This window comes from Podarcis cretensis (genome assembly GCF_951804945.1).
Source record: "Podarcis cretensis genome assembly, chromosome: 13".
Lineage (NCBI taxonomy): Eukaryota > Metazoa > Chordata > Lepidosauria > Squamata > Lacertidae > Podarcis > Podarcis cretensis.
The window spans coordinates 15,180,836-15,191,872 of NC_137182.1; the positions used below are offsets into that span (position 1 = coordinate 15,180,836).

The window sequence follows — 11,037 nt, forward strand, 5'->3', positions numbered from 1 at the left end:
AGGTAGCATCCCCAGAACAGTGACGCACAAAGTAACAAAGAAATTGGGAATCCTCTAAGGGCTATGCCTTTTGCATAGTGCTTGACCTTTCGGATTGAAAGAGTAAAGGGTAATTCCAATTTTAATTTCCAAAAATGGACCTCAGCTATCAGAGGCATGGAAATCAAGGGGCTAACTTGCATTTGTTGGCGTAGGAGGAAATGACTCTCCTACCAAAAGCCTAGATCTCTGGACAACAGCTAGATTTTGCAAAAAGGCCACTTTGCACAGGGAAGGGAGCCAAGGCTCCGAATCCTGCCAGAAAGTTCCACAGATGTTCTGCCCTCTGAATCTCCAGCCTCTGCCCCATTGGGGGAGGGGGTTGTTGAGATCCAAGGCTGCCAGCTGTCATTTCCTAGCAGAGCTACTGGTGGGGCGGGGGGAATCCCTCTTGTTAAAAGGAGCCAGGAGCCATTCAGTTCTGTTTGGCTGTCTCTAAGTCTCCACTGCTCTCGCCTCTTAATTCCCTTGCATCTTTGCACTGTTCGCGGAAGGCTGAGCCAAACACATTTCAAAAAGAGAGAAACCCAAACAAACTCCAGGATTCATTCTGTAGTCGAGTGGCTTGGCAACTCCATATGTTGAGAGAAAAATATATTTTTTTTAACTGTTTCCAGTGGAAGAGATGTGAAAAAAAGATCAGGAGACCCAAATGTAGAAGGGAAAGAATGGTTTGCAAATGTTTTTAAATGGGGCAGCGCAGGAGGATAACCAGTATGAGAAATGTGGTTTTTGAGACACAGAACAGCTACATGTACTATCCCCCCCCCCCTTTAGGTTCTAGTTGGAATATTGATATATCTAACAACCTATACTAAAAATAAACCCATTAACATGTCTCTATTCTTTGCAAGAAAGACAAGCTTGTATTTCTCAAGTGTGTTTCGTGGGAGGATTTGGTGCAAAGCAAAGTACTGCTTGCATAACAGCTCCCCTAAAAACCATGGTGGGGTGTGTGTGCGCCAAGTCCTGTGGTTTCAAACCAACAGTTTCTTCCTTCCATAAGACTGCAAGAATTGCTTTGATAAATCAAGTGGTGTCAGTAAGATTTCAGTGATGAAGCTCTCAGTAGGGAATGATGCCAGTCCCCATCATGCTGCCCCCCCAGCATGCCCCCCCAGCTAGCTAACTAGCTAGCTTCTGAACGTAGAAGTTTTTGCTTTGCTTTGGCACAATGTCTTCTAACCTCCCCACAAAGAAAACAAGAAAGAATGCTCATTAAATGGCCAACATCACCTAATCTCCCTGCAAACAAATCAGGGTGAATGTTCAATAAATAGGTCATCTGGAAGCAGCCTAAATTAGTTGTCATCAATAGGTCTTGTGGCAGTGAATTCTGTATTGTGTGTAGTTCAGGATTATAGCAACATGTTAGATCAGATCCAGCCACCATTTTCCAGTGGTGGACAACTAGATGCAACAAGGAAACTTCATAAGCAGGGCATCAAGGCAGCAACTTTCCTCTGCTGTTTGCCTGCCTGCAAGCAGCATTAAGAACTTGGAACTCCTGAACTTGGAGACGTACATTGCAATCCTAACCATGTCTATTCTAAAAACCCCTGCTGAATTCAATCGGGCTTCCTTCCTGGTAAGAGGGGTTAAGATTACAGCTTTATTTATTTGCAAACTTCTTCCATCACCTTCCACCAGTAATTTCAAAGTGATTCGCAAGAAGGTTTGCAAGGTTGTATTTGCTGTCGCAGCTGCTACCCAGTCCTCCATGCAAAAGTTAGGAAAGAAAGAAAGAGCAGCAGACACACAAAAAAAGATCATGAGTGCTAGAAGGAAAGCAAACAGCGAAGAGCTTCGTATCCAGGGGACAATGAAATTAGCACTGAAATATGGAGTTGTTAGGCTAGAGTACATGGGAAGGTTATCTAGGCGAAGGGCAGGGAACCTCTGGCACTCCAGATGTTGTTGGACTTCAACTCCCATCAGCGTCAGCTAGCAACGCCAGTAGGAAGGAACAATAGGAGTTGTGGTCCTATCTGGAGAGCCACGGGTTCACCACACCATATCTAATACATTTAAACTTTCCAATGGCTTACAATGGGATCCATACCAAATCAGGTTTCCTGTTATTGAGGAGCAGCAGTGCTACACTGAGAATTGACTCTGGCCTTTCCTTGGGCCTCCCCAACCCCAACCCCTCTGCATCCTTGATCTTCAACTGGGGGACTGCAACCAACACATAGGTCACGATTTTGCCTAAACTCCACACACACCCAAAATCCAAAACCAGCAGGGCCACAAGCATCTTCCAACAAGAGAGGAAAAAGAAAAGATGTGCACAGAAAGTTATAAGGCCAACAGGGAAGGTGTGTGTATTTGTGCGGGCACAGTGGCAGACCTTGGCATCTCAAATTTCAGTGGCACCCTGTGCGATGCCAAGATCTTCCTTTGGAAGTCGTTGCTGGTGGAACCAAACCGATGGTGCTCCCCTAGATCTGCCTTTGATGTGTGTGAAGAGGCAGATCTAGACAGTGAGACAGTGGAATAAGTAACACACAAGACATGAAAAATCTAACATGGCCCCATTTGGGAGGTTAGAGTTAAAAGTGATATGTGAGCTTGGGGGACCTGAAGGCTACTGCATACTTGTTCCCCCCAGCCCCATCAATTTTCTCTGACTCTTCATCCTTCCCTTTTTTCTGTGACATAGAAACCAGGGCAGAGATTTCTAATTCTGCTCTAAGTCAGGACATTTACAGTTGCAGCATTTCATGTTGCCATGTTTTAAGGCTTGAATGGTATATCCGAATATTGTTCTACTCTGTTTACAATTTCTGATCGCAGTTTTATTTGATTATGCTCTTAAAATGAACTTGCACAACCTCGGAACCCAGCTATCACACAACCTTAGAACCAAGCTATCTGGCAAGTCAGATTTAGCCGATGTAATATTAGTCAATAGTTCAAAAAAGAGCACAAAGCTCTGCTTTTATCTAACAATTTCAGTCTTTCACAGCTTTTTCCTATTTATCTTGTGTAGAGGAGTTGAGAACTTGTGAAGCATTCTGCTTTGATGTAGCTTACCTACAATTGCCAAAAAATATTGTTTTAGGAATCCTTGGCAACAGTAAAACTAGCCAAAACAAAATTCAAGGGACCAGATGGAAAGATCAAGATCAGCCATAAATGCTAGTGTTTTCTGTTCAAAGGAGGGAGGCTGCTGGGGCTGCAATATTTCTTGCCTTCCTTGAATACTCCTTCTGTCATTTCCATGTGATCACCACATATGTGAACCCTCATTTCCTTGGGACCCTCAGTAGCTAACGCGCTGCTAACCATCTGCCCCAATTTTGCCCCTCCATCTAGACCAGGTGGGCAGCTTGACCTCCCTCTACATCACACCATAGAGTTGGAAATCCTGGAGACCTGCTGCCAGCTGAGAAGAATTAGATATGTATGCTATTCTATGCAGGTGGGGGCAAGGGCAGAAAGGATGTCACAGTTGTTTGCCTGGGTGCATGTTCTGGTTTCTAGGAAAGGAGCAGCACACTCCATTCTCACCTTCCTTACAGCCAGGTGGGCAAGTGCTTCTCAGGGCAATGGGGAATGCCAACCGAGACAGCACATGTGGCTACTCGCAAACTTCCTGGACAAATGCTCCAACTGCCCAAGAGGCCAGGCGGCTCTGCTCTGTCACCGACACTGCATAACCGTATCTTATTAAAAAGTTGGAAGCAGCCCTTGCCACCCAGCCATTGTGTATGCATACCATCTGGCTTCACAGAACAGCTTGGAGCCTGCTCTCCCCACCCACACCCACACCTGCTATAATGTTAAGAAGAGCCTTAGGGCAATGTCTTCCTTTAAAAAGAGAGAGAGAAAGAGAAATGGGGAGAGAGGGTTCACTTACAGGGCTTTCTCCTTTTCCGCCACCTCCGGCTCCTCCGCTGCTGCCAGGCTCTTTTCTTACCCTGGTGTCCAGCTGATGGTTTTGGACCTCTCCCCCAGAACTCTGTCCCACTAGCCTGGTGGGGTGGGTGATTTCCGAAACACCCCATCTTTTGCGCCAGCTGGCATTCGGGACCCGCCTCTGCAAATCGCCAGGTTGCGTATCCGCTTTTACAAAACCTACTCCAAGGAAAGGAAAAGAAAGAAACGCAAACCAGTTATCATGGTGTGATCAAGGACAGGAGGGAAGACTTGATGAGCTGGGGCTTCATTTCTGAGAGGAGCAGCTAAAGCGTGCAGAGGGACTGCAGCCAGCCTGCAGGTCACCCTTTCTGATCTGAAAGCATTTACTTATAAACTCAGAGATGCAGAGGGGAATGGTGGTTGGTTGAGGTCACTTGGGGAAGGAAAGCTATTCTAAGTCATGCTTAGATGCATTCTTTTCCAGACTTCGGGTTTGTCCCGGGACAGGTTGGGGTGGGGGGGCTAAATTCTCATCAGATCAAGCCATGGAGGATACAAAATGAATTCAACATGTTGCAGAGAGGCCTACATACCCAAGGAACAAGGGCTTAGATGGAGCTCCTCCAACCATCTCAGCATTTAATTCATCTACATTGGATAGGCTGGCATAGTATTGTTCTGGGTATACTCCCTGTAAGGGCATCCCTGGATCAGTGGTTTTATTAGTTTCTTAAAATAAAAGGGTGCTGGGGCTCAAGCATTTTTTGAATCCGCATGCCTTGAATGGCATGCCCTGTCCCCAAATCCTGGATCTGTGCAGGGCTGCTCTGGTTGTTCAGTGCTGATGGAAATGTACTCTTCACATGCTTAGGGAGCCCTGGCATAAATAGACACCTAGGGCTGAGCCTGGGCTTGTTCCCAAGCAGTTTGGGGGTCAGAGTCCCACCCTTTTTGACCAACGACACTTGGCAATACATTCGTGATCAGAGTCTGATCCAAACCCACGCATCCCCTCTAAAATGTGAGCCCAAGCTGTGTATATCAGCCCCCCCCCCTTTCCCTCAACTCTCTCTTCCATCCCTGCAATTCCCAGGCAGAACCGACAAGATATTTTCGCCGTCCACCCCAGCTGTTGCTCAACCATCTCCACCTTAGGGCTGGAAGGAACTGCAGAAAAATGTGTCTATGCAGCAGAAAAGACTGCAGTCACAGCACCAGCAAGGTGGGTGTAGAAATGGGACTGTGGGGAAGGGGTGCCCAGCAAACTCGGGGAATGTTTACAAGTAACAAATTGCAACCCACCTGCCCCCCACCCTCCAAGTGCTCCATTCAAAAAGGCGGTGCGGAGCAACCCTATATTATTTGGGAGAGGGGAGCAGCGGTGGTGCAACATGGTACTGCTCCCAGTTAGCTCAGAGAGATGCATGCATTGTAACTCCCACTCCTTTGTTAGCTGGTACCCGGGTTCCCCGCCCCATATGATGCCCTCTGCCCCAATGCAATTCAGGAAGGGACTGGGGAAAGTTCTGGGGGGGGGGGCAAAGCTAAGAGAGGCTCCCCTCACCTGAATGACAAAGCAGCAGAGAGAGGAAGGCTGTCAACAACACCCAGTTCTGTAGCGGGCAGCTCATAATGCCTTCATAATCGGAATCAGGGCTGGCACCAATTGGTACAGCATGCGAGGAAGACAGGTCTCAGTGCCCTTTCTTCTTTTCCTTTTGCTTTGCATTGAAAGTCTGGGATGCTCCCTGGTCCTTGCCTCCCTGATCCTTCCTTCTTTTTCTTCTTTTTCTCCTCGGAATTGTTGCTGAGGGGAGGAAGGTGGTCAGAAGAGGAGCGGAGAGGAAAGAGAGACGAGAATGTTTTGCAGAGGCAAAATCAAAACCAGTGAAGAGCCAGGAACGGGCAGGAAGGATACGGAAATTTCTCCATCCTGGCTCTGCAGTGATGGATACAAGAGTCTAACATGATGTGAGGGAGAGAGATGGGGAGAGTTGGGGAGGGGGGAGGCAAAGGAGAGAAAGGACACGTGAGCTGCAAAGATCCCTCCCTCCTGCCTTTTTAGCATGGAAGAGCTGTCTCTTGTCACTCCCCCCCCCAACCACTCTCTTTCTGTATGGACAGGCAGCAGGAACCAGCAAAAAGCGGCGGGGGGGGGGGGAAGCAGGGTGTGCACACGCTAACCTTCTCTGCACATGCACACAGGCAAATCAGACCCGTTTACTCTGGTGGAAATCAAGGCGGAATAAACGTGCTCCAAAATCATGGAATTATTTCTTCTTTCAGGAAGATTAGGCCAGGAGCTCAGGTTGATTCAGGTCTCAGGGTGGATTTGAGAGATTCAGCACTGGAACATGGAAAAGAGGAAGTATGCCTCTGAGTATATGCAGAGTGCCTACCACCATTTCTGGGTAACCTGTAGTTTTCACCAAAATTCACCCCCTTCGTTCAACGTATCTGGGATTAAGGAGCAAGGATGACCTATTTAAAAGAAATGGAGAAGTGTTTGGTAGCTGATGCCAGGTCAGTCAAATCAGGTGTTGTCTTGCATAGTCCTCATGTACTTACAGACTGCAGGGCCAAGCAAAATTGGTGAGCAAGCCTAGTGTGCGTATGTTCTCCTGAAGCATATACCTCTGTTCACCTGCTTGAGGAGCTAAGTCTCCTGCCAGGTAGCTTTTCAACAGCACCTCTTTGTCATATGCCACGGTTAGGGTGGTGTGGGCTGATTAGATATGCGTTGGCAGACAGAAGATCCCGTCTTGAAACATGGGAATGGAATTAGGGGGCAAATTAAATGGCTTTAGGTTCTACCTTCTGATCGAATTCTACGTTCACCTGAATAGGTTCAGGAAGTCCGGCAGTGAACTGAAATCATTATCATCATCAATTTATTAATTGCCTTCTAAGCAACCACAAGGCTATGTACACTAAAAAATATTTTAAAACAGTTAGCAACACAAAAACAGCAAATACATATAAAATTAAAGGTAAAGGTAAAGGTACCCCTGCCCGTACGGGCCAGTCTTGACAGACTCTGGGGTTGTGCGCCCATCTCACTTAAGAGGCCAGGGGCCAGCGCTGTCCGGAGACACTTCCGGGTCACGTGGCCAGCGTGACATCGCTGCTCTGGCGAGCCAGAGCCGCACACGGAAACGCCGTTTACCTTCCCGCTGGTAAGCGGTCCCTATTTATCTACTTGCACCCGGAGGTGCTTTCGAACTGCTAGGTTGGCAGGCGCTGGGACCGAGCAGCGGGAGCGCATCCCGCCGCAGGGATTCGAACTGCCGACCTTTCGATCGGCAAGCCCTAGGCGCTGAGGCTTTAACCCACAGCGATGCAAATCAGACACTCGTGGTTAAGATCCATTTATCCAGCTTGGAACGTCGGTTGGAACAAAAATGTATTCAGGTGGTTCCAGAAAATGCAGAAAGTGGGGGCCTGTTGTATCTCCCAGGGAATGTTGTTTCACAGAACAGGGGCAGCCACATTGAAAGCCCTGCTCTGAGTTATTGCAGAGCAGGCTTCTGAGATCTTTGGAATTTGCAGGAGAAACTCTCCCACAGCAATCCACTGAGTGTATAAGGGATAAGACAGTCTCTCGATTAATAGCACAGATCAAATGTTGCTGAATTGAATGCACAATACAAAGTCCCTTCTCCAACCTACCCTATGGTAGTGCTTAAATTTCTTAAGTGGTGAGATTTACGGTTTATTAGGCGTACCCTCTCCTGTGCAATCCAAACAGGGTAGGGGCAGTCTGTTGATACTCTGTGGTAAAGAGGGAAAGGTAATTTGCACGTGCTCAGAGACACAAATGTATAATTGTAGGATGGAACATTTGGTGTATTCTGTATTCTGGGCACAATGGGGGCTAACATGTTCCATTAATTAAGGGATGTTGTTGTTTAGTCGTTTCCGACTCTTCGTGACCCCATGGACCAGAGCACACCAGGCACTGCTGTCTTCCACTGCCTCCTGCAGTTTGGTCAAACTCATGCTGGTAGCTTCGAGAACACTGTCCAACCATCTCGTCCTCTGTCATTCCCTTCTCCTTGTGCCCTCCATCTTTCCCAACATCAGGGTCTTTTCCAGGGAGTCTTCTCTTCTCATAAGGTGGCCAAAGTATTGGAACTTCAGCTTCACGATCTGTCCTTCCAGTGAGCACTCAGGGCTGATTTCCTTCAGAATGGATAGGTTTGATCTTCTTGTAGTCCATGGGACTCTCAAGAGTCTCCTCCAGCACCATAATTCAAAGGCATCAATTCTTCGGCGATCAGCCTTCTTTATGGTCCAGCTCTCACTTCCATACATCACTACTGGGAAAAGGGATAGTCCATTAAGGGATAGTCCATTCTTAATGATGTAATGGAGTGGGAACACAGGCTGCAGCTCTGAAACTTTTTCCAAAGAAGAATAAATGTCAGCAGGTACAGCACCTGAGCTCAGGGTGGTAAACATGAGTGCAAAGCACCTCACTTTATAGTGCGCCATTAGGTAGTCTAGGCTCAGATAGTGGCTGGCCCAGTGAAACTCATGGCTTATCATATCTTTCCAGCCGAAGTCCAAACCTGCTAACTCCTCGGTCACCTTTTGCTAGTTTACTAGTCTCTGACTATTGCAGGGGGTTGGACTAGAATCCTTGGGATCCCTTCAACTCTACTATTCTACAAGTCACCACATGTGCCTGGTTTGTTTCAGTATGTTAGAAGTTGCGGCAGGCCCATTTCTAAAAAGTGCAGGGCATTTAAAATGCAAAGGTTCTGTCTAAGAGTGGCTTTTATAAGACTTCCATTTTTGCTGCAAGTGTGCAGCAATATGACATGTGAGAAACCACAACATGTAAAGGTAAAGGTAAAGGTACCCCTGCCCATACGGGCCAGTCTTGACAGACTCTGGGGTTGTGCGCCCATCTCACTCAAGAGGCCAGGGGCCAGCGCTGTCCGGAGACACTTCCGGGTCACGTGGCCAGCGTGACATCGCTGCTCTGGCGAGCCAGAGCCGCACATGGAAACGCCGTTTACCTTCCCGCTGGTAAGCGGTCCCTATTTATCTACTTGCACCCGGAGGTGCTTTCGAACTGCTAGGTTGGCAGGCGCTGGGACCGAGCAGCGGGAGCGCACCCCGCCGCAGGGATTCGAACCGCTGACCTTTCGATCGGCAAGTCCTAGGCACTGAGGCTTTAACCCACAGCGCCACCTGCGTCCCTTACCACAACATGATTGTGTGTTTATTAACAGCTTGTTGATAACTTTTCGTATAGCATGCAGTACCTCCAAACTTACTCCCCCAACACCCACCCAAGTCTCCCCACTGGCCCAAACATAACCCATCTCCACTTCCCCAAAGAAACAAAAATTAGAATGGAAAATTTAAAATATTCTTATTAATCTTTGGTTGGCATCCATCTGCCTCGGGAGACAATAGAGGAGTGCACCTTTGGGGGTGAACTCAATTTGTATCTCAGAAATACTGGTTTGTGTGCCATCTCTCTCCTTAGTGCTAATCTGCATACAGTTCTATGAATCCATCCCAAATCTGTTTGAAGCCCCCATCTCTCAGAGAAACTTTTCATGAGCAGCCAGCAGCAGCGGATCATACATCCAACCCTTCCATCTTTGGTGTCATCCTAGATTTCCAGTGCCTCAAGATTATTCTTTTAGGTTGTCAGCATGGCTTTGCTAAACCACCCCCTCACATGGTCCCCATTTATCTGATAAGTAGGCCAACTATCAGTAATCTCTGAAGTGCTATCCAAAACTAAAATTCATTCTAGTTTTAAGTTCTTTCCAAAAAGAGGCAACAACAGGCACCGTGAAAACAAAGTAAATGACTTCACTCCAATTTTACATCACCAGCTCTCATCATCGGTTTGGATCCCCAAGGCTTAGACCATGTGGGTGTCCAATAAGCCCTGCGGATTAACTTTAAGGGAAGAGCCAATGTGGAAAACTTGATATTGCATACAGCAGGCCTGCAAAACACCGTCTGAAATTTCTTGTTGAGCTCTGCATTCCCCCGAAATCTGATTTCCTTTCTAAATTAGGGATTAGCTTGTTGTGCATCACAGAATACAAGCGTTCGCTGGATCTCTGGTGGATCCACTGCATTGGGTCAAATGTTACCTCAGCTTTATGCTCATGTTGTACGTTCTGCCGCGACACTCCTGCTGAAAGGATACATTTCTCCTGTAATGATTTAAACATGTATTTTTTTGGTCAAAATCTGTGAGCAGAGTGAAATATTAATTTCCACCCATGAGGCTTTTACTCTGTTCAACCTGCATACATAGCATAACAGTTATCTCTAATTACAGGAGAGTAAGATATGGAGGGGGGAAAGCAGAGCGTTCAGTTCTGAGGCGAGCACAATTTGAGGGAGACCTCTACAAAAGCTGGGCCGTGTTATAGCTATTTTTTGACATTCAGGTATCAATATGCCCGCCACAAAAATTGCCACGTGTTACATGGGGTTGGGCAGTTGATCGGTTTTGAGCCGCAAGATGGTTTTGTGACAGAAATGTTAGTGGGAAAATGATTGACAACAGGGGAGTGAACTGAGTGACTGGAGGAGTGTGGCAGTTGGGAAATGAGTTTGCGATTCTGAGGGGGAGAGAGAGGTGGGGGAGGGGCAAAGAGAAATGAGACAAGGGAAACCTTAATATTTGAAAGTTAGGATAGCTATTGGGACATTTAAGATATTGTTATGTGAGGTCAGGAAATGAGAACTTTTAAGAACTCTGTATATAAAGATGACTGGCTTAGAATGTTTCTTTTCTTCATCAAGCATCTATGTTTAACGGTCTGTGCTCTGATCTGAGAGGATCCCAAAGCAAATATAGATCCACCCACATATCTGATGTAGATGCGCTCAAGTAATAATATAAAGGGAGAGGCGAACTAACCTCTTTTGAGTCAATAGGTGGAGATGGCAGATACTTTGAGGGAAACCTTGACTCATTGGAGCAAAAGACAGGCTTTTTGCAAGGGATCCTGGGAAGTCACCATTTTGTGGGGTCTCGAAGCGCGAAATCTTAATTCCTATATATTAATAATGCGAGAGTAGAACCACAATTTAACAGCAATGTGGAATTCAAGGGTGCGAGATATTCATAAAGAGAAGCAGAAAGTTGGG

General features: G+C 46.9%; 1 protein-coding gene across 5 annotated transcripts in view; it reads right to left on the reverse strand.

Moving 5' to 3' along the window:
• ADAM11 (ADAM metallopeptidase domain 11) overlaps positions 1-10,488 on the reverse strand; it is a gene marked incomplete at its 3' end in the record, with an annotated part of 75,345 nt that extends 64,857 nt beyond the window's left edge. For 3 of the 5 annotated variants that reach the window (XM_079949476.1, XM_079949475.1, XM_079949477.1), the window contains exons 1-2: positions 5,468-5,927; positions 3,902-4,119 (exon numbers count right to left, since the gene is read on the reverse strand). In XM_079949476.1, the coding sequence (XP_079805602.1) occupies positions 3,902-4,119; positions 5,468-5,534 (285 nt within the window). In that variant the 5' untranslated portion in view covers positions 5,535-5,927. Of the gene's footprint in view, positions 1-3,901; positions 4,120-5,467; positions 5,929-6,087; positions 6,251-10,028 lie in introns of those variants that run through there. The other 2 variants (XM_079949474.1, XR_013832414.1) reach the window with 2 other exon arrangements.
• Between the last annotated feature and the right edge of the window lie 549 nt (positions 10,489-11,037).